The sequence below is a fragment of the Mauremys reevesii genome, linkage group 1 (genome assembly GCF_016161935.1).
Source record: "Mauremys reevesii isolate NIE-2019 linkage group 1, ASM1616193v1, whole genome shotgun sequence".
In the NCBI taxonomy this organism is placed as follows: domain Eukaryota; kingdom Metazoa; phylum Chordata; order Testudines; family Geoemydidae; genus Mauremys; species Mauremys reevesii.
The window spans coordinates 352,185,153-352,209,908 of NC_052623.1; the positions used below are offsets into that span (position 1 = coordinate 352,185,153).

The following is a 24,756-nucleotide window of genomic DNA, read 5'->3' on the forward strand; positions in this document are numbered from 1 at the left end:
TACAGGTAACTGAGAAATTGACAAATGTATTACTGTATTCAACTGATGCTCACCACTGAGAGTCAACCAGGGGAATTTCCTGTGTATTGCAGTAGTGCTTTGATGTGGTTCTGTCCACAGCACTGCAGAGGGGTATGACCCTGGGGAAGGGTTGGCGCAGTCATTTTTGAAAGAGATACATTAACCCAAATACCTGCTTAACAAGTATGCAGAAGTAATAGCCCACACTGTGAGCTCCAGTTGCAGAGCAGTATCCACTGGAACTTCATGGCCATGGGGAGGCTATACCTTGATTTTAGAAAGGCTTTTGACACACTCCCAGAGGATATTCTCGTACACAAGCTAGGGAACTGTAGGCTAGATGAAATGACTATAAAGTGGATGCACAAGTAGTTGAAAAACCACACTCAAAGAGCAGACATCAGTGGGTAACAATCAAACTGGAAGGACATATTTAATGGAGTCCTGCAGGTGTCTATCCTTGGTCTGGTTCCAGTGAGGATAATTAATCACTGGAACAATTTACCAAGGGTTGGATTCTCCATCAAAATTGGATGATTTTTATTTAGAGGATATGTTCTATTTCAAAGACATTCTTTCGGCCTGTGTTATACAGGAGGTCAGAAAAAACAATCACAATGGTACCGTCTGCCATTGGAATCTATGAAACACAGTGAAGCAACAGAAGTTAGGATGTAACCAAGTCCAGATGCCTGTGTAGTAGTGTTGGGCATGCATTTCATTTAGTACCCTTTTTTGTACCTTTTGTTATATGTTTCATTGAAAAGGTGTACTAAAATTAATTGGGTCTTGTGGAAGAAGTGCATCTTCAAGAGGAAACCAATGGGGAATGTTGATTTTGGTTGTGAGGGGGTCCTGGGTACATGGGGACTTAATCTACTATGTAAAATAAGGTACCTTTTAAACTGAAATATTCAGGATGGAACAGAAACAAATATAACTAACAATAACGGGATAAACTGAATAAAGGAAAATGTAATCTGAATATTGGGAAACACATTTTAATTGTGTCAGACTCTGGAATAATCTTCCTCCAGCAGAAGCAGTGGAAGCCACATGTTATGAAGGAATAGGGGAAGAATCCTCTTTGCTAGGTAGCAATGATTTTAAAGTTTTGTACGAGAAAACAAGTTCCTACAGAAGCTTACAAGTTCAGTTGTTTCATCTGTAGGTGGAACCTCAAAGCACAAGTGTATTTTTTACCTGTACTGAAAATCTTCAGAAGGTTTTCAGCAAGTTGGAAGCTCTAAAAGTTCTTGCATCATCCAAGCTGATAAAAGGTTATCAACAGAATCAAGAGAATGTGAGAACCCTTGTTAAGTTTCACTGAAGAAGCAGTACCAACATACCCTATTTCATACCAGAACTCGTTTTTGCAGTTGAAGTTTTTCTTTATGTGCCTTTAGCTTTTAAAACCTGAACAAATTCAGTAGGAATGTATATTCCACATAATCTAAAGATTTTTACTTAATAGTTATGTTGTTAATAGTTTATTTGACAAAGAAAGGGACATCATCCTTTTATACAAGACTAAAATCTGGCAAACTGGTTCTGCTGCAAGACGGTCCTTGAGGGCCCTGGGGAAGAGGCTAGGATTCATCTGTAAGAGAGTTCTAAATTGTCTCCATTTATCTCAAAGGGACTGAGCTTTGAAGCCTCTGAAGATGCAACAAGTAAGCGTAACAAACAAAAAGAAGGGATGGGGGAAAGAATATGAGCCTAAATAGATAACATTACCTATTACAAAGCCTAACAATGAACACAACTTCATGTACCAAATCATGTTAAAATATTGGTTACTTTTTTAATCTATGCCTATCTCTTACCATATATACTCGTTCATTAGCCTGTTCGTTTATAAGCCGACCCCTCAAAATGGATAGATAAAAATAGCAAAAACTGTATGGCCCTTTCATAAACCAACCCTATATTTCAGGGGTTGGAAAACTTTGGCTCTTGGCCTGTCAGGGTAAGCCACTGGTGGGTCGGGATGTTTTGTTTACTTGGACACTCCAGGTAAACAAAACAACAATGTATTAGATATTCAATTCAATGATTCCATAGAGTTTAAAATCATCAAATTTTGGTGTAGACCCGTTTATAAGCTGACCCTCGCTCTCTGATGTGTCACTTTTTTTTACCAAAAATATTTGGCATATGAATGAGTATATACGGTAATTGATTTTAACTGTGCCATTGGAAAACCAGATGTACAAAGTATATTACAAGTGAATTTGTATGTTGTTTAATATATTATATTTATTCTGCCTTGAATACTATTAAAGTGTTGCATAAAGGAAGTTATCAGTTTGCAAGTCCATAAGATCAGTGCCCTTGTCAAAGTTCTTTATACTATATTCCAGTCATTATGATCTCCTTCATTGGGTCTGATTGCATATATTTTTTCCATCCTATAGACGAAGGCTCCCAAAGAGCAGATATGATTTCCAACACCAAATGTTCAGTATTGTGATACATCTCCTAAGTTTGTGAAAGAGAGCATATCAGATCAACAAGTGGAGAAAAGCAGAGAATTCAGCTGTCCTTTTCATCTGAGCTTCCAAGCTCAACTTTTAGGCACACTTGGCTAACATAACTATTAATAGACGCCTCTAAGCCTCTCCCAAGATACGCTTCACTTCACTTTTCTATCTTACTAGAACACTGATCTCTAATTGGTTAACACTCAGAGCTGCCAAAGAAAATGAAAAACCTTTACTAAAAGGACAAAACTATTCAACATTCTTATTGCTATTCATCCTACCATCTAATCTGCATGTAATTGTAGCATATTCTCTAATACAAATGTTCTCAATCTTCCAGACATACGCTCAGATGCACAACTATATTTAAACATCCTATTGATGACAGGATGCCTAATCAAAACCAGTCCTGTTTACAACTTTTCTTCCAAGTCTCACCATATTTTCAATATTACATGTTACAAATTACATTCTCGCTAAGGAACCATACTGTTATTTCTTAGTACTCTAAAGGGCTCTGTCATCGCACACTACTTCAGAACACTGAGGAACCTTAACTGGCAAGTGAGAAGTCGGCGCCATTCTCACATCTATGCTGCTCAGAATCTACTGCAACTATGTATGCAGTAACTATAATGGCATTTACAAACGTATGTCTGATATTTAAATTATGTACCAGCTTTCATCCCAAAGGATCCCAGTGCATTTTATAAACTTAAATTCTAACTGAATATAAAGGAATTATTTCTTTTACCACTGAAAAAAACCCACCTCTGGAGTAAAATGTGTCAGCTGATTAACATTCAGCAATATTTCCAAATGGTTTTAGGTCAAATTACAGTGAAAATTCAGTGAAGCAGAGTAGCATCATCAAATTAAGGATTTGGCCAGGACTCTTCAGTTCACACACCAAATCTTGCTTACAGCACCCTGTGATTTTTAATGACCATCATTGGTCAGAACTTCTGTTTCATATCCTATCTACAAAAGAGCAGTACAGAGCTCCCGAGGACAAACACTGAGGAGTGATTCAATATTTATTCAGCAGAAGAGTGCTACCTCCTGAATCACCAATGCTGCACTTCTGCAATACTTAGATGCTCCTTGAAGATCTCAAGATACTTACCTGCACTGGCTTCTCTCAGCTTATATATCTGACAGGATCACAGAACAGTCTTACTACAGCTATTTCTAAAAGCACTTATCGGCTCATGGTATTTAAGGGCAATGAAATTACATTACTTAGGATGGAATAATTTCCTGAGCTGTTAAGATTAAAGAAACATTGACAAGATGGGACAGGAGTCTTATGTACAGAGAAATACATTCCTGGTATTCAAGTTGAGACCCCATGCACACACACTAGGAAGAGGACCCTCTAATTAAAACCATAAGACATTCATTAATTTTAATATATCTTGAGCAGCTGTGCAAACATCTGCTAAATGTCATTAAATGTACAGCAGGGCAATTTTTTTCACCTGAATAGTAAATTTGCTTTAAAAAAAAAAAAGCAGTTTTAGGGCAACTGAGATTATTGGCAAATTAGGTCAAATCTGGCAAGGAGATTCAGCTGAATAAAAAAAATTACAGGATTTTTTTTTTAAATGTCCACCAATTTTGCATCAAATCTTCATTTCAAATTGAAGCGTCATTTCAAAATATTTCAAAACTGTTTTGTTTCAAAATGCCATTTAGAAATGATATTCAAAATGTTTTGTTCAGCCCAAAAAAACATTTTTCAGTCACACCTTAGTGAGAAAAGAAAAGAAAAAAAATCAGTTTTGGTACAAAATTAATTGAATTTTTTCTCCCCTGATTTTTCAATTCAGCCCTCAAACTGAAAATATTTCTTGCTCAGCTCTAATTAAATGCAGTATGCTTTGTAACCCTGTTTTCTACACATTTGTGGCAGTTTTTGGCATCTACCTTCCATCTATTTTCCTTTGGGAGTACCAACAGCAAGAAGAATTCAATGTTTCTTTTTGTCAGTATCTACGCCTTGCTGTTGATGCTCTCACCTCAAAGAGTCCATACTTTCTTCTTCGAAGACTCCCTGTGATATTGAAAACAATTAACCACTTAAAGTTCTTCCTTTCATTCTCCATCTTACTTCTCTCCTCTTTTCCTTTTACAAAAAGATTCCTTGTTCATATTTATGTCAACTCACAATTCTTTGGTTTTCACTGTATTTTCTGAGTATTCTCCTTCCAACATTGTTTTCTCCTTCAAGTCTTTACTGTTAAAATATCTTGCCAAACAGCCTTCCTGTTTATTCAACTGTTGATTGTAGGTGTTTCCTAATAATATTCTGCTGTCTTCTGTATACACTTCTCCCAACCACAGTTTTAGCCTTACCACTCTAAGTTCTTTTCTCCCAGTCAAACTAATCACTGTTAATCTGTGCAGAACCTATATTCTCCAGAGATCCACAATATACTACCTACCAGTCTGCACCAATTTTTAGCCACTTCTTTAGTTTGCAATCTGCTGCTATTTACAGAGTCCCAAGCACAGTACCAGTACATATCTGTGAAAACGAAAACACCTTAAAACATCCTTTTCTTAAGGTTGCTTCATAGTTTTTCAGGCCTGGTTCACAGGACCCAAGAATCTGCTTCTATGCTGCTCATTCCAGCATGAACCAGGTCTACCGATCCCTCAGTTCTTGCTTGGGAGTTGTCCACCAGGATTGGTCTCCACTGTGGCACCAAGGAGGAGATATGAACTAACCACATTTTAGATTGTATTCTATTTGGGACAGAGACTCTCATTATTATATGTTTATATCATACCGTAATGTAATAACATACAACAATGGGGCCTATCTAGTTTTGGCCTTTGAGCAGTAATTCTGGGGAGAACTATACACAGTAGAATACACTTTTCCTAAGTGTCAAGTTTCCTGCCACAACAACCCTGCTTAATTCTCCTTCCCTCATTATGAGTAATGGATCTGTCCATCCATATTACTATACCATGCTCATTACCATAGTATATGGATGGATCTATACAGGGACTTTTAAATTTTGATTCTTGCACTTCACTGCATGTACCCAGTTGTCTTTACCCTATACTTTTGAGTATTTAGAATGTGCTTCACACTTTCAATGCTTCTCCTCTCCCCCCCTCCATTTTACTGCACAGTAACACTGGCCTCATCTATATTAAACACCTGAAATTCTCATGCCCTAGACATGGTCACTTGTCTTCCAAATCTACAGTGGTAAAACACTAATTTCACAGTTATGAGATTTAGCAAATGTCTTTCAAGATGTAATTCACTGTAAAATTACTTCAAGTTACAATAATTATTTGCAACACTGCCTACTGCCATACTTATTTTTACATTCTCCTGGGTGCTGTGTAAAGTGACAAGTCTAGTTCTCAGAATCAGCACTCTTGATCTTATAGTGCTCAGTGAGCTGACTCCATGCTCTGTCCTGTGGATGAATTCACTAAAAAAGCATCACATTTGTGATACCTGCAAACTGCAGCTTTCCACTTTATTCTACCACCCACCTCATACTATCCCTAAAGCCTGCACCAAAAGAGAAGCAAAATAATATTAATCAATAAACTTTTATTCTATTTACCATTGGCAAAATGGCAGTTTAAATTTTTACGAAGGTTGCAGCAAACACACATATATTGTTTAAGACTCACATATTTTACATAAAAGTACACTTCTTGTAAGAATCCATTAAGAAGTCCTTTAATTTTATATATCAACACCTACAATTTCCTCTCAATTCATGGTAACAGCTCAGTGAAAAAAAAATGCATAAACCTAATGCAACTTCTCAATAAAGGAAGGAAAGAAGAGAAATTTCTCAACTTCCATTTTTTCCAGAAAGTTAGTCCTAGTTTCTTTTCTCTTTCCAAACAAAGGCTCCACTAATTAGATGGGTGGCCCTTCATTCTCTCGTGTGCGGCCGCTCTGAATGGAGCTCACGGACTACTGGTGGTCCGCGGACCACAGTTTGAGAACCTCTGCTCTAGATGACTCACTTACAGTTTTATGTTAGTTATTGTCAAATGCCACCATGTTAGACTTTTTAGATTGTAAGCTATTTGGGGCAATGAATGGCTGTTTTATGTTTTGAGCAGTGTTGTGTGCAGTTAGTACTAAACAAGTCAACAACAAGCAACAAAAACTTGGATGTGAGTAGAATCTCTGGTTTAGTAGGTGATGTTAGGTACCAAAAATGCTGCAACACCAAGGAAAGAGTGTGTGTGTAATGGGCAGAGTATCTGCCTTATATCTGAATTCTCTTGTTTGTGTCTATTTCTTAATTCCTTCAACACAGTATGTAACAGTGCATATAAATAAATAAACCCTTGTGTATATAAGATCTACAGTAATGTATGGGGTTAAACTCTCAGATATAGGGGAAAAATAAAGATTTCAAACATGTCAGCAGAGTATCTACTCATTTCAAAGGCATGATTATCTTCCCATATTTCAAAGGAAAGGCCTTTTGAAAGATCTGGCACAGAAATATGCATGTGAATAGAAGCATATTGTACAGTCTAAGCTTTCAGGTATGATGGTTCTCAGTTATAAGACATGAGATGCTAGAATACTTGATTCTCTGTGGTACATTCAACAAAGCAGAGTACACCACCAGCCTGGCATTATCACCTCTGTCCAGCCTCCAATCCGATGGTTAATGAAAATTTTTGTTTGATTGTGGCATATAGCCCTATAACTGTGCCAAGCTCCCCTCAACTTCTGGGTTGGACCTTATTCATACTGCACAGATAAATGGATTTAGAAGCCAAAAACTCTGAAATGGTTAGGTCCAATACAAAAAGTAAAGCCAGTTGCCAATCTCTTCTTTTTTGTAGGTGTGGGGGATCCAGGAATTTAACCGAATACAGGGCTGATATGTATCAAAGGGGCTCTGATCTTGTCAAGGCAGCATCTGAACAGCAACTATGGGGCTTTTCCACCTAGCCCTTTATTTCTTGTTACCTCTATAACATCCCTCTCTTGCTGTTAAAACCAATGAGCAGCTTTGCACTGGTCAGCAGGGATTGCTCATAAGTAATGCAACAGTCCTATTGAACCCTCCTCAGACGCAATCCTACTGAAGCCAGCAGTGAGCCTCAGTGCAGAATCTAAACATGCACTTCACAACGGACATCATATGACATATAGTACCTCTTTTCCCACTGCCTCCTTTGTCAGCTGTATTATGTCTAATGTAGGACCAAATCCTGATGTCTTGGTCTTGATTCATTCCTTACTTTGGCAAAACACTCACTAAAGAGATGATGCAGTCATTAGATGTTAACTCTTTGGGGGCAGGGACCCCTTATACACTATAAAAAATACACCTAAAAATATGGGGAAGATCTGTACGCCTAAAACAAGAATAAAAATTGATGCTCCATACTGTGTAATCATCCAGGGAGTGAACTGGAACCTTTATATGAAAAACTGCTTTAATGAACAGCACAAAAGAAATGTAAGTGCAGTACTTATAATGGGGAACTAATCATGTGAATTAAATTCCTGAGCTATGCTTTTCCCCGTACACACATTCACACAAATGGTGATCCACCAAAACCTTGTGCGTCTGAATCACAGTTTATTGCTCAGTGAACCTCAAACAGCACTACAAAATCTATCAGCTGCCAGATGTAAATGACCCTTTTCCAGGGCTCAGCTTCAGCAGTTCTCCTTTGCTGGAGAGAGCCCTCTATTCAATTGAAGGCCAAGTTATTAAGAAATTGTTTGTCGTCGTAGATTGGATTGATCATTTGTTTCCTGAATTCCTTTTCCTATCATTTACTCATTATACGCCTCCTCCTGATGGGAGAGGACATTTATTTGCTTCTGCATTTATTGTGCTGGCAAACAGAAACATTCTGCAGCATTTCCTAGGGGTTCTCTCATTTATCTATTGGATAAGAGACTGAAGTTTTCTAAGGGCAGAAAAATTAAAATATCACTCAGGCTGACAGCAATGAAAACGAGGGTCTGTGTGTGTGTACGGGAAGGCGGTTTCTGAGCTTTAGGTTTACAAGGCTATTTACTAAAGAGGGTTGCAACATTTCACATAGCTACCACTTCTCATATAATAAAAAAAATTCCTAGCTGTTTCCTAGCCGGATAAGCTAATACTCCAAACAGAAGTGCTGAAATATGCCATGTTCTAATGCACATAAGAAAATGCTATTGCTACCTGTTTAAAATGGAAGACGCTTAAAATTATGTAATTCTGTTTTAAGGTACATGCCTACCATACATTGCACTATGGAACAGCGTGTTTACGTGATTAGGAACATGAACTAGGTGTCAGGAGTTCTGGGCTGTGTTTCATCATGTCACTGACTCTCTGACCTCAGTTAAGTCATTTCATTTTTTTAGTGTCTCAGATTCCCTACTGGGCAAATAAAGTTTATATTTGCCAGCCTCTCAGGAGTCAGATGGGCTGTATGTAAATCACTTGGAGACTTTCTGATGAAAGGAGTTATTGAACTATACCTTCATACAATCAGTAAGCATTTTAAAAAGTATCCTAAAAATTCAGTATGTTGCCTGTAATTTGATGCACTTGAAAGAGTAAGGTAGGATTTTCCTCAGTTGTTACTTTCAAAATTCAAGCAAGTTACCCAATCTCACATACCAAGTAAAATATTTAATGTCGCAGATTTTATATAATATTTATTATTTATATTACTGTTTGTGCCCAGAGGATCAGCACCCAGTTGAGCTAGGCAATGTACAAACACACAGGAAGGACACAATTCTGATCCTAAAGAGTTTACAATCTAATTTAAACATTTGGGAATAACAAGCAAACAAAGAGATTGGGAGAGAGACAGACAAGGATAACAGAGAAAGGAGGGTGTAGTTACAGATTAGCTACATACATATATAAAAAACTTCTCATGTCCAATATAACACAGGAACCTGTTTATTAACATTAACAGCATGTTTACTTGTTTTGGTCAGTACAATCTAATTTAAAAATTCCCTAATTACATATTTTAGTTTAGCTCTAGAGAAAGGAGGGAAGGGGACATCAATCCTGATGGAATTACTTACTCTCTCACATCTTTCAGAATCAGATGCTACTTGCCAGTAAACTCCAGTTTTAAAGCAAGCAGGGGGCAAAGCTGGCAGGAATAGTTCCTATTCTTCCTGCGCAGGTGGGAATCAGAAGAACTGTCCACTATAAGCTTCTTTACAGCAAGTATTGTTCCCATACCCTCAGTCCAACGCCAAGTTTTCCCAGTAGTTTCATTTAATCTACGTATTCATTCCTAGTAATAATTTGCACTGATGTACATCAGAGGACAGCAAAGTGCTTTACAAGTATCAAGAGTCAAGTTATTCTTATGAGGTAGATTGTTTACATGAGAAAAATCCTGACTCATGACAACTGAATATTATTGGACAACCAGTACGTTTCTATCATTAAACCTCCTAAGAGGTTAGTAACATTGAGGTCCAGGACAACATTAACCATACTGCATATATCCATGCTTCTCAAACCACGATCTGTGGAGCCCTCCCTGGAGGTCTGCAGAAGGAAACATTAAAAATCAAGCAGGGAGGGATTGGAGTGCTGGGAGTGCAGAGGGATTCATGAGGGATCTTTCTTTTACAAAGTTGTCTGTAGAGTGAAGTAGTTATAGAACCTCAGGGCAATATATAAATAGTTGTTTTCTGATTGGCTGCAATGAGCCCAATAAAAGTTAATGTTCCCCTCCTTCTTGGGGCAGTAAATCTTGCATTCACTTACAAAGTCAACAAGGGCCTGATTTTCAGAGGTTCTAAGCACCCAGGACTCCAATAGAAGTCAATGCTTAGCACCTCTGAAATCTACACTCAATCTCCTGATCAGAAGTTGGTAGTTACAAATGAGTACACTACAGTTACTTGTCCAAAATCGTACTGCAATTCAGTAGCAGCGCCAAACCTGTTAGTCCTGACTCCCAGACCCTTGATCTAATCAGATAAAATAAATTCCTTCATGATTGTGAAGATGTTTCAGTCCTCTCTCTTCTAGATGTCTTATTTACTAGATTTACTGTAATCTGACAAAAATCACTACCTTTGAAACAATCCCTCTAAAAATTTACTTTTAAAAGTTCATTCAAATTGGCTTGGACAGAAAGCATGAAACATCCACTGAACGCTGGCTGCAGGACTATAAAGAAAGTGTAAAGATAAAGGGAAATGTAAATGGCACTAACTCACACTACACTCAAGTAGGAGATGTTGAACATCAGGGAGGGCTCAGAAACAATACAAATTCACCAAGTGAGATTAGAACTAGAACAAGAAATAAAATGACATTCTACCTGGAAAAAGGCAAGCCAAGGTGACTGGGCGAAAATAATCCAACACACACACAAGTTTAACAGGAAGAAGGCACTTTGAAAGAACAAGTGGGTGGAGACTAAAGGATGAATTCCGGACAACAAGTTAGGTATGAACTTGCAATATATTATGGCAGAAAAAGAGTGAAAGCTTTGGGTTGCACTTGGAAGAGGAAGCACATCACAATATGGGGAGGTGGTAATCATCTATACAGCATGGGGAAACTGGATGCATTTAGTTCAGGACACCAATACCAGACAAAGATATAAAGCAAGAGGGACTAAGAAAAATTCTGTAAAAGAGATAAAAGGGGTAGAGGAATAGATTTATGGAGGGAGAATAAAAGAACAACCTCTAAGAACACCCAATACTTTTCCTTATATATTTCCAGATGGTTTACACAGTATCCAAACATCAGGTATTAGTATATTTAAGACAAATGAAGCACTGAAATGTGGTATAAGTTATTGCTACTTAACACACAGTATTCTGTTATTACTGATTTTTATACAAATTAAAGAAAATATAAAGCACAAGACGGATAGTCCAATATTTTGCTTTGCATTTGAAGTGTAGATATAATAATTTTCACAGCCAAAAAAAAAAATCAATTTCTTTTGCATGTCTTGGGAATCTGGAAAAATGGATCGTACAAACAGCTTCTATAAAATGTGGCCATTCCTGGTGCTACTATATCTTTTCATCGAAACACAGTTTGTGATAAAGAAAAATAACCTGAATTATTGTATTTTTGTCTCATGTAGTTTATATGTAGAAAAGAAAAAATTCTCTATTGAAAGAAATGTTTCTCTAAACACTAATGCCTATTATTCAGTGTAGTGTATCTGCTTATTTTTTTTGTTATTAAGTGACATTTCAGGACTGCTATTGATTTGATGCAAGAAAATGAAAGATGGGAATGAAAAAGTTTTTTTAAACAAGAAAAATGTCATGGAATATAAAGGCAAGGCTGACTTGTGATGGTTGTTGGAAAATACACAATTTTTTTTAAAGTTAATTTAGTGGAAGGTCGTAATAGAAGATGAGTGAAAAAAAATCAATTAAAAAAACAATTATTTAGAACTATAATGAGGCTCAGCCAGATATGGAGCTAGTACACTAAAGCAATACTGTAGTCAATCAGTTTGAGGTTAGAGATATTTTAACTGGTAGCAAGATTCCTGAACTCAATATGCCAGGCAAAGAGCTCTCTCAACAACAGGGTAATCCCAAAAATATAAAGTAATCTAAAGAGAAGAATTTTCCAGCATTTCAAACATGATGCTAGATCTCAAGTTGAGTTGACAGCTTTATTAGGTGAAACTGGCAACAACATTACATTCTGGTCAATACTAAACAGGGCATTGCTATGAACAGTTTAGAAACACAGAGCATTGCAAAATTATGATGAACTCCCAGTTTTATCTTTCTGGTGCTGAGTCTGGGTTCAAGCATAGAAAAAATGGTTAATCTCCTTCTCGTAACTGTTGTTCTTTGAGATGTGTTGTTCATGTCCATTCCAATCAGGTGAGCGCGCGCACACATGCTCAGTAACCAGAAGATTTTTCCCCTAACAGCAACCGTACTGTCATCTTGGGCACCCCCTGGAGTTGCACCTTCATGGCGCCCAATATAGAGCCCTGCTGACCCTACACCCCCTCAGTTGCTTCTTGCCAGCTACCCCGACAGAAGGGTAGGTGGGTGGGTTTTGGAATGGACATGAACAACACATCTCGAAGAACAACAGTTACGAGAAGGTAACTGTTTTTTCTTCTTCGAGTGCTTGTTCATGTCAATTCCTATCAGGTGATTCACAAGCCCAAATTCAGGAGGCGGGGTCGGAGTCGTCCACTGATTGGAGCACTGCCACAGAATTGCTGCGTAACCTGGGCCAAGTCACATTATTACCCTCTGCCTCAATTTCCCCAACTGCAAAATGGGGGGTGACACCACCAACCTCACAGAGATGCTATGAGTTCTAATTCACTGTCTGCACAATATATTAAGATTTTCAAATGGATGTCACACTGTTTTCTTAGTTATACAGGAAGGAGTTCTGCAAGCAAATACATAGACTTGGTTTTTTTCAGCCCCTGTAATTGTTTATAGACAGGAGGATACAGACCCAGTATCTAGGCTGGCATATAGTGTTGCTGGATAAATTTAAGTTCTATAACTAGCCTGCTCTGTGGATAATAATGCAATCACATCTCCCCATCCTTACTCCACTAGCAACACTTAGGACTTTGTTTTATACAGCAAATAGCGTACTTGGACACATTTTAAATGAAATTCAAAATGCCAGGCAAATTTTGCTGCACTTTTCCAGCCCCTACCCCTTGTCCTTTGCCTGGAACCTGGGAGAGAGGGAGAAGAGATTCCATTATGGACAACGCTTTGCAGGTCTAATTGCAAATTGTAGGTTAGCCCAAGCTAAGGTGATTGAGTTAATGCCTCCTAGGCTTTAGCTCAACCAGCTTACCAGGCACTAAAATGTAACTTGCCTTGTCCTGGCTAAAGTTTTGGAAAGCACTAGTTAGATCGAAACAGCTGATATAACCTAATATCCCATTTTTAAATCTTAGCCAAGATATGGCCAGATACTATGACAAGAGGCACTATATATACAGCATTAGATAAAAAAGAGTAATAGCTGAATGGCACTCTGACTTGTGAATCAGGATGGAATCAATGGCATGGCATGGAGTTATGGAGCACTCCGGTGCTGGAGGGGACGCCTTTCAAATGAGATAGGTATACAAAGTCTTGACCTCTTGCAATCACTAAAGATCCCAAGCTAAGCTGTTGTGTAGGGATCAATGTACTGATTACTTATTATTCACATAGTGTTTGCAAAATGTCAAGCGCTAAGCAGTTTTATTAGTGCTGTTGTGTACTGTTATGGTTAGTGGTGTAGAATATGTTAAAACCAGCCCAGGCACAAAAATCTATTTGCCCATCACTTAGCATTACGACTGACAGTATCAAAAAACTTACTGATATTTTACTCGCTCAGCAAGGAAGTTATTCACCCTGGTCAACCAAACAAGTAGAACTTTGCCAGTCAGCCAAGTTATACCCCAGAGGTAAATTAATTAATTCTCAGACTTAATGTTTACAAAGCTCTCAGTTCCTCACATAAAATGTATTACACACACAACTGCATGTTATCATCATTTTCCACTCTGATGGATCCAGCCCAAAGTCTCCAAACATTTTATCGATATCATTGTCATTTGATTCTGAAAGCCATGAATGAATGAAGTCCAAACGTGTACAGAGAAAATGTGTTTGCTGTACTCACTGCAGCTCTTAAACACAGGATGTAAGGAGTTGAATCCTTTCCCGGTTATAAAATTCTTGCTGATACAGTAATGCAGTATCTCCAAGAAAAGGAACAGGGTGATAGCGTATTTATTTTTTAAATTAAGCAGGCTTACACTACTCCCAATATATTGTAGAGAACATAAAGGTTTGAATTGATTTACATTGCTTTGTTATAAAACTTTTTGATTCTCTTATTATCTACACCTTGCAAGCTGCAGCTGAGTTGCTGAGTCTCAGAAAGGGTAAACAAAATACTGGAAAGCATGAACAAAAATGAAACCCATATTGTTTGCATCTTAGTGCTTATGTTCATTACAAACTCAAAAAAAGGCAAGACTTGGCTCTGAAGCTGAACTGTATATTATCTCCTTTTCAGAGCCCTGGGGCTATCATTGCAAAGCACAGTGGTCCATTCTAAGCCCCGAATAGAGAAAAGGAAGAGATCATTAAATTATAATTTCCCTGCACAATTGGTATGAGCATTTCCTACCAACCAGATTAATTTGAACGCAAGATCCCAGAATAAAGCTGCTCAGCAGAAAGGATGGCAGTTTAATGTCTAGTAAATTTGATTTCTCTGAAAACTCTGACACATCATAATAGTGAAATCCTATTTACTGTAGCAAACAGGATGGATTATACTATTTAATACCTGGTATAGTGTGTGCCATCAGCTCAGAGCTTTGTGCTCATCTTACCTTAAGGTTAATACTCCTTGACAGCCTAAACGGTAAATAGAATCCCCAAATTAAGTGCCGATCCGATGATTTGTAAATCCTTCCTCAAAATTTAAGTCACGAAAAAAATAAAATGGATTCAGGTAAGACTACCATTTTTCCAGAACTTATGTCTATATTCTTAGGCTCTGATCTGACAATAAGCTTTGCACAAAAAGACCTCTGCGCCCATAAGAACTCCACTGAAATCCATAGAGGTCTGCCAATAGAATTCACTGCAGGATCAGGACCTCAGACTTTAAGCTATTTGAGACAGGGATTTTGTCTCTCTCTTAGATTGTACAGCACCTACCATGATGTAGGGGGCCTCTGAGGGCTACTAAAATATAAACAGTAAATACTAACAACATCTAGCTCTTTTAAAATACATACATGTACTCTGTACACTGCCCAGCGAAGATATTTCTAGGAAATCAGAAGCACAGGAACTTATTGCCTTGATTGAGCCAATGCCTGACCAATATTAGGGCTTATTTCTTACTCATTCATATGAGACTGACAGAAGTTAAATAATTTTGTCATATACTAGCCTATTAAAAACTCCTCCTTTCCTACTCCCACAAATAGGGGCATGATTCCCGTAAGGATAGAGCTGAACACTAAATGAGAACTGAATGTAAGTGGTTTCACTTCCTATAAACTGTATTACTTATATAGTGCCATAGATCTGCATGGCACTGTAAAGGGGAAGAGAGATAGCTAGCATTTTTCATTGATTTAAAAATACTCTAAAGCAACAGAAATTGTATCAAGGAACAGTGGAACACTGTCTGATCTGACAATAAGCTTTGTCGCACTATGAACAAAATCTGTACAATTATTATTATTATTTGTGTTGGCCTCCAGATAACACATTGATGAGAACATTAGAAATGCAAAGACAGATGAGATCTTGAGACAATGTAAAGTTAGACCAATGACAGAATGGCTGATCAGGACAATGGCAAATACAAGAGTGGGCCACAATTCTTGGTGTGTGTTAGAAAAAAGAGGTCTTGGGAGCCTGCACAGCTTCACAGACACAAAGTAGTAAAACCTCATCTCATCAATTCTTACTCTGCAATTTTAAGGAAAAGTCAACATATCGTATGTGTGAACATTTAGGGTACTACAGAATGCAGAGCGGTTCTATCACGAGATATTGATCTATGGGCCTTTTTTAAAATCTAATTTTTCTATTAATTTTTCATTTCACTTACAAGAACCATAAACAGACAATGAAAAACATCTAAAACTGCATTACAGCTTCTATTCCAATTGCTACAAATAAAGGTACCATTGGGTCCTGTTCCCATCAGCATAAAAAAAAAGTGACCCAAAAACATTACCTCTGTATCCTACAACTACATATGTACCAATCCTCAGTGGTCTGTTCTGATCAGAATGTGTGCAAGGAGCAATGTCCATAAATCTTCTGGGTATATAAAAAGTAGAATATGCCCCTTTAGGGCTGATGAATGAATTTCTCTCTGAAAGTCTAATGTGGGAACTCTTAAATAATGAGTTTATAGCCTAACCAGAGATACTGTATCTGAAGGTTATTCTTTAACTCCTTTGTTAAACTATTCCATCTTGCTTAGCTGCTGTGGAGTATGCAATAACTCTTCGTTTATGTGCCATCTTTGACCTAGAAACACTAGCAGCTGTTGGGGGAAATCACTGTTTTTTGGAAAGTACCAAAGGATTTTTAGCACATAAACCAAATTTATGAACAGCTATTGCCCCTGAGAATAGAATTGTTTATGTTTTAGTACCACAGCTGTCACTGGTGCACAGTTACTTTGTCCTGTATTAATCCCCTGAAAAGGTTGACACATCTTCACTCCAGTCACTGAAATATTTTATAAGTGACAGACTTCATCTGGCAGTGAATATGTATAATAATTTCTCTCCGTAAGGAGCACACTGTGCTGACACTAATCTGTTCTGTTGTCATCTCCCTTTATTATCAATGTCTGCATTGTTTTTTCAGCAGCACAGAAGAACACAAAGATGAAGCTTCTAATTGAAAAAAAGCTAAGTAATCAAAAAGCCAATTAATCAAACAGATGAGCTCTGACACTTGGTGATGCAATAGACACAAATGCCACCTATTAGTAACCAAGGTATTGTTAAAATGTGCTTATTTGATGTAAGAATGATCTTAAAATTTAATTAGCATGCTTCACCACAGATGACAAGACTAATAATACAAATTTCTTCATATTGACATTTTATTTCTCCAAGTTCCAATTTTTTCTTCCATTCTTATCTTTTCTCTCTGTTCTACAGCACACAGACTTCCACTGAAATCAATGAGAGTTTAGAAATAAACCACATGCTACACTACTCTATTAATTTGCACATTATAGCTCCCTTTAAGACCACCTCCCCCATTCTCTACAACACTGAGACTCCAACGGCCTCTCCATTCCTTCTTTGGTTACTTTCAGTTCTATTTCTATCATGGTGCTCAAAAATTATCATCATTGTTTTGTCTAACAAATGATGTGGAGGTGGGGGGAGACATCCAGGTAAAAAAAAATATTCCAAAACTTGGATGTAGTTCAGATCCTGACCTGAACATTGCATGTAGCCCCTGTTCTTCTTCTTCCAGTCCTGCACACCTCAAAACTTTCCAGAAGAGAAACCAGAATTTCGGGATAGAGCTCATCTCATTTCAGTGCCTATGGAACATTCACTGCATTGGAACCTACATGCCTCAGACTGGATTTACAAACGAACAAAATCACCTAGCCAAAGCAGTGGTTCTTTAATATATCAATACAAAAGGAAGAATGAAGAAATTAGTTTTCTAACATGCCATGAAAAGCACCCAACTCTGACAGATAGAGGGCACACGCTCCATGGCTGACAACCCCCAACTGAGAATGTCGTACTCTCGTCCTGAGGAATTCAATTTCAAGAGGAGAAACCAAGATAGAATAATAGAATATTAGGGTTGGAAGAGACCTCAGGAGGTCATCTAGTCCAATCCCCTGCTCAAAGCAGGACCAACACCAACTAAATCACCCCAGCCAAGGCTTTGTCAAGCCAGGCCTTAAAAACCTCTAAGGATGGAGATTCCATCACCTCCCTAGGTAACCCATTCCAGTGCTTCACCACCCTCCTAGTGAAATAGTGTTTCCAAATATCCAACCTAAATCTCCCCCACTGCAACCTGAGACCATTGCTTTTCGTTCTGTCATCTGCCACCACTGAGAACAGCCTAGATCCATCCTCTTTGGAACCTCCTTTCAGGTAATTGAAGGCTGCTATCAAATCCCCCCTCACTCTTCTCTTCTGCAGACTAAATAACCGCAATTCCCTCAGCAGAGGGAAGATGCAGCAGAGATCCTGCGTACCTTGACACATGAGAAGGAGTGGTCCATTAAAAATCTTCAGCATTGCACATAAAGCTGGCACTAAAATCGGTACTGTTTGTTATCTCAGTTATACATTCAACACAGGTACGTTAGATCTCAAATCTCCTCTGCCACTTTATTCAGAGCAGATACAGAGCTAAACAAAAAGGTATTGAAGGATAAAATGCATTTTACTGTATATATATGATGTAACTAAAAATATCAAATGACTGTTTATTGAGTATCCTTTGTCATGCCTCCTGGAAACCCCCAACTATTACGCAGAGCCTTAAGGGACATCCTCCTATCAACAAACCCAAACCAAAGTGACAAAAAAGCCTCCATAGTATTCCCCCATAAGGTCAAACTAATGCTTGGCTGAAAAAGTAAGCCTTGCAGCATGCGCCACAAACTACAAGATTCAAGTTTTGGTAGAGCACCAAAAAGAATGCGTTCAAGAGCTGAGGAGTCTCAACTGAGAATGCACTGAGACTCCATGTCTCGATGGTTCTGCTAATGTCATCTTAGCGACAATTTAAAATAAACTGGTATCTGGCCATTTCAAAATATATTTCATTGCCAAAATAATAAGAACTTCATCTGTCTTGTTTCCAAAAAAGTAGCTCAAACCATAAAAACACTACATCCCATCTATCCTCTAACTAAAACGCTCACTGTAGCCAATTATATATACTGACAATTTGTGCAACATGCTGTCCTCTCTAATCCATTACAAAGTTTTTAGTCCCCTGTATGACACAGCTGTATATGTGAATAAATATCAATTACAGTAATATCTTAACCATATTAAGACTTATCAAAACCAAGAAATCTCAAGGTATCCAAAGTTAAGGCTGGCATGTTATTCCTAGATTATAATGCCAGAAAGACTCACTGTAATCAAGTCTGACCTCTTGTATAATGCAGGCCCTAGGATTTACCCAAAATTATTCCTGTTTGATCTAGAATATCTTTTAAAAAAGAGCCAATCTGGATTCAAAAAATGCCAAAACCCCAAGTAGTTTCAATGGTTAATTATACTCACTGTTTAAAAATTTGCATCTTATTTCCAGTTTGAATTTTTCCTGCTTCAGCTTTCAGCAATTCATTTTGTTATAGCCTGTGTTTGCTACACTGAAGAGCCCATTATCAAATATTTATTCCCTATATACATACCTAAAGACTGTAATCTAGTGATCCCTTAACCTTCCTTGAGTCCATCACTATAGTTCCAATCCTTTAATCATTCTCATGGCTCTTATCTGAATCCTCTCCAATTTATCAATATTTTTCTTGAATTGTGGACACCAGAACTGGACACGGTATTCCAGCAGCAGTCACACTGTGCTGAATATAGAGGTAACACCACCTCTTCCACTCTTATTCGATATTCCTGTTTATGCATCCAAGGATCGCACTAGCCTTTTGGCCACAGTGTCACACTAGAAGCTCATGCTCAGCTGATTATCCAGAGGGCCTTTAATTCATGTAGCTTCCTGGATGAAAAAGGCAAAGCTATGCAAGTTGAAAGTTGTTCCAAATGATGCCAAAAAAGTGAGAAGCGTGATTTGTTAGAGAATGTCATTATGTAAGATGCAAATATTAATAGCAATACATCTTTTTGAACTATTTACTTCATTAAAAAGAACGCATTTCATAACACTTCCACTATCATTAAGCTATCTGGATTGTTCCATCTGTTTGCAGTGCAGTTTCAAATTCTTTTGAGGTAAAATTTGCCAGTGCCTTCTAAACATGTAAAATTACAATAAAGATGAATCTTTCCCTACATACCTTTGGTGGTTTGGCTAGGAGCAATGATCTCTGCCTAACCACATATGTGATTGTGCTTTTATTTTATTTTTTGGAGGAGGAGGGGAAGGGGACGATAATTAAGTTTGAAAGTTGTCATTTCACTCAATCTTGAGAATGTTGGGCAATGTCCAGTGAAATAAAACCAGTTCACCTGCACTGGCTTTTCATCCTGTGTGCCCTTTATTGCTGGAAAAGTAACCTCTTGTGACGATAAAAACAGTTTATGTGTAAATATTGTGAGAGATAAAAACTCATCTAAAAGACAATATCAGTCATCAAGTAATCAAAAAATGATTCTCAAAATAACCTATCTTCAGTCTTCACTTTTCCTTCTCAAACAGAAAGAGACAAAAACCAATTTATACCATCATTTTAATTCTGGCTTATGAAATCCTTCCTGTTGATATTTAAGCTTAAACAGAAACCATGAAGTTGGTATTGCAAATTAACAAAACTCTTAATTAAACAAGAAAAATGGACTCACCCTCTCTTCCAGTCGAGCCAGCTGCTCTTTGTAGTATGCATCGTGCTTCTTCAGTTCTCTGTCTTTCTCTTCCAGCTGCTTGGCCTAAAAAAAGAAATGAAAAGATAAAACCGGATCAAGAAAAAGCAGTGCTTGCAGAGCAAAAAGTCTAGTATAAATTGTATCAGTAAGTAGTATACAGCAATTGAAGACTGCAGCCTAATAGTTTTTGCCAAAACAGTATACAGTATTAATAAGATGATTGCTGCATTTAAAATGTGAAGTAATTGTCTATTGAATTATTATTATTATTTGCTCAACAGCTGTGTCACAGTTTGTCCAAATGTATTTGGAAATGTCACAAAGACGGCACCAAGCACACTACTCTGAAATTAACTCTTTACTGGAAGGTTAAGTTAATGGCCAACTACTGCACTTAAGAAAACTTCCTATTAATTCCAGACTAAAGCCATGTGTAGTCAGAAGGTTAGCATATTAAAAGTCCAAAAAGAAAATGGAGATTTTGGTGTGTACATGGCCACAGACCCCACACATTTGCATGTGATTTAAAAAATGTCTTGAAATGATCAGCTCTGCACTGGACCCTGATCCAATATAGCACTTAAGCCTGTGCTTAACTTTAAGCTCTTTAGTATTCCCATTGACGTCAATGAGACCGCTCAGATGCTTAAATGCTTCATTGGATCAGACCTTAAAGCACTGTGTACCTATTGCTCCATTGTCTTGTTGGGGTACCATTAAAAACAACTCAAGATCAAGGCCCTAAGGTTGACACACCCTCAAAATACATTCATAGGAAAACTTCCAATGATTCACAAACAAAACTAGACTTCGAATGAAAACCCGTGTTTAAAGAAGTAAGAAATATTGACATTAAAGAATTGTGCTTTGTACAATTCCCACCCCCACCATGCACACAGTTTCTAATAGATTAGGCGTAGAACTGAACAACATATGACTTATAACACTGATATATGAAATGAATTGTTAGCTATATTTTAATGATTTGTAATTATGGGTAGTGAGAGTACAGATAAGGTAATGCTTGGGCCAAGGCCTTGTTGGAATAAGCATGGATCTTTTACATAGAATTGCTGGTTTGTTTAAAATCACATTATTGCTGACAGAACAAAAGGTAACGTGCTGGAAGATGTAAGTGAGAGATACGCAAACATGTAATGAAAAAATAAACTCTTTTTCTGGGAAGACCCTGGGTAGGGGGCAGAGGTGACATAAAATGAAATGACCCAGAAACTGCAAAAACAAGCAGAAACCAAAAGTTGAGTAACTGAAGCTTACACATCCATAATGTATTGGTTACCCAAAACACAAAGCACTGATGTGCTAAAAGGCTATTGGCTCAAGATGAAATAATCTGTAACGTAGACATGTATAAAGGACGTAAGTGAACATGGTCCCAAACTGAAGCAGCATGGGACCAGAAACGGAAGAACAGGACTGAAGGACCAGAGCCAGGGATCAGAGAAGGTGATGTTTATCACAGAAAGCGGAAGAACTTCCCGCTGCCACAGAAGGTGGCCCATTTACCAATTCGGCTTTGTCTGTTATTATTTGTCTGGCATAAATGTAAGTGACAATAATTCTGTCTGAAGTGTATACAGAAAGGAGACATCTGATTAAGTCTAAATGGAGGGTGGACTTGTGACTCAGTTTCCATACTTTTACCCCACCGGTCCCTTTTTCACCTCTCTGGAAACTACCACCATTGCTGGAGTTGTATGTGCTGCTTCCTTGTTTACTTTCAGCTAATGGACTTCTGTCCTTTTAATATTATGACTTGAACGCTCACGAAAGGTACTGGATTTTCAGCACTGGTGAGCAAGGTGGTATTTTATTGCTTTTTGCTTATAGTAGGATATGTAGGATCAATGTGACTCACTAAGGACAGTTCTAAAATATTTATATACTGTGCACACATATAAGAACTCCTTTAGAGGGTAATGTTTGTCAAGGGATTGGTAACAGTATATAGAACATTTCACCTCTAGGATATTGGTAAAAATTCATCCCAGGCTGATGATAATCAAATAGTCATTGCCCACTGAGGGCCATTCAGTGGCCTACCTAAAATGAGTTATTGGGCTCTACTGAGTGCCTTTCAGCCAAGCACCAATATCAGAGAACCCACCACAACAAAGACCCATGATGGTAGCATCAGCTGGAATGCCAAGGACACTGGAAACTGAGTGACCTCACTCCTCGAGGCGGCATCTTTAAATCGCATTGGCAGGAAACTTACAAACTCCGCTCTCTATATTGTACTTTTTTTTTTTTTTTTGTGGGCACAGAACTTATTCTGCTCGTCAAGCCCAGGGAATTCTTTTGGTATTCAGCATGTACCGTGTTTTTAGGCAAGTAGTCTTTCAATGTATAAAATGTGCACTCTGCATCCCTCGTTTTGTTCCCTGTTTTACTGCTTACCTTTATTTCTATTTCCTGAAGCATGTAAAGTTAAAAACAAATAAAGTCATGAATTCAGTACATGAATGGAGGACATAAAGAATACAAAGAGACCAGTGTGGGGGTAACGTCAGAAATCCAAGACACATCAGAAAGCTATAGGAAAAATCATATTAATCACATTTATGCAGCTTCGCAAAAATATGCTCACCCAGGATGACTAGTTTTATTTTCCAATACAATCATCGTTGTAAAGGGCAAGCTATTACATTCGTGCCTGAGCTGGTAAATTTTTATGACAATTTTGTAGGGCTGCATGTATGGTCTAAAAAATCACTTAAATTGGAAACACTTACATGTCATTATGCTATTATGGTGTGAAGGAATCCATTGTATTACTAAAATAAAATGTTCATTACATCTGAAATATGCTTCCTACTCCAAGAAATAGAAGATTCTGAAAATGCCAGAATCATCAAAAAATGAAATTTGTTTTTTTTTAAAATCCAGAGCCTATCGAGATGACCAAAATACATTTACATTTCAATGTACAATGTGAGAATAACATCACACAAGAACCTTTCTGTAAGGGGGCAATTAAGAAATTACGGTATCAGCATAACAGGCACTGGCTACAAAAACTTCATCAGTTCCTCTCTCTATAAAAATCATTTCACCTCTCAGATTCCTAATGCATTATCCTTAGCTGTCCTGTACAACTTCATTCCATGTGGGACAATACCTACTATGATCCCTGAAATGCTTGCAAACTAATGATCAAAAGGAATACCCAAGTACAGTTAAGTAGCTGAGTAATAAAGAAAATGTAATGAAATTCCATTATGACTATTCCAAATGCTCACAGTAATTTAATAAGCTTTAGGTCTTAGAATTCAATACTATCAATATATCACCTGATCCTACTGATGAGACAAAGTCACGCAACGAAACGGTCTTTGAAAAGTCAACAGAGTGTAAAAAATGTCAAAAATGTCATAATGCAATTCACCTTCCACATTTCTAAAGATTCACAACTTTAGAAAGTTTAAGAGTAAAACACAAAAAGGTCAAATATGAATAGTAATGACTGAGGAGACCACAAAGCACCTAATCACAAACTCATTCTCCTCAACTAGTTCAACGGATCAATTAAAATCAATTCCCTGTACTTCACTGAAAGAAACCAATAGTAGCAAATGAAGAGACTCTTCCCTGGAGTGAAAACAGGAAGTGGTAGAATGAGCAATATACAGAAGGCCATCAAACTTGAAGAAGTCGACTTAAACCCCACCTGTTCCATACTAAAAACAGACCAAGCTGTGGGACGTGGTTAAAACTTGATACCCGGTAATACCCAAGGACTTGTCTATACAAATACTTAGTTTTCAGCAAACAAGGGGGCAAATCTACCTTGCACTAGCCTGCCATGCACAAAATGTCTATGCGTACCCTGCTACCACACACTAAAAGTTCCCAAGTGTGCTCTGATCTACCCCATTTTGAAACGGGAGAAGATCAAAGCACACTAGGGAACTAGTAGTGCACGGCAGTAGAGTCCATACAGACATTTAATGCATGGCAGGCTTTTGTGCAGTAGATTGACACCCCAGCTTTCTGTGAACTAAGTGTTTGTATAGACAAGTCCTAACACATGGTTATGTCCTGTCTGTGAACAAAACGGAGCAAGGTTATAACTGTTCCTAATTTGTGCAACAGCTTTGGACTTTGCCAGGCTGCAACATGGTTTCATATCATGTACAACGCAAGAGCAAAGAATGTTTTA

At 37.8% G+C, this 24,756-nt stretch overlaps 1 protein-coding gene across 2 annotated transcripts in view; it reads right to left on the reverse strand.

Annotated features, from left to right (window-relative positions):
• CHCHD3 (coiled-coil-helix-coiled-coil-helix domain containing 3) overlaps positions 1–24,756 on the reverse strand; it is a 260,383-nt gene that overhangs the window by 62,966 nt on the left and 172,661 nt on the right. For both annotated transcript variants that reach the window (XM_039519888.1, XM_039519887.1), the window contains exon 5: positions 20,553–20,636. In XM_039519888.1, coding sequence (XP_039375822.1) covers positions 20,553–20,636 — 84 coding nt within the window. The remainder of the gene's footprint in view (positions 1–20,552; positions 20,637–24,756) is intronic.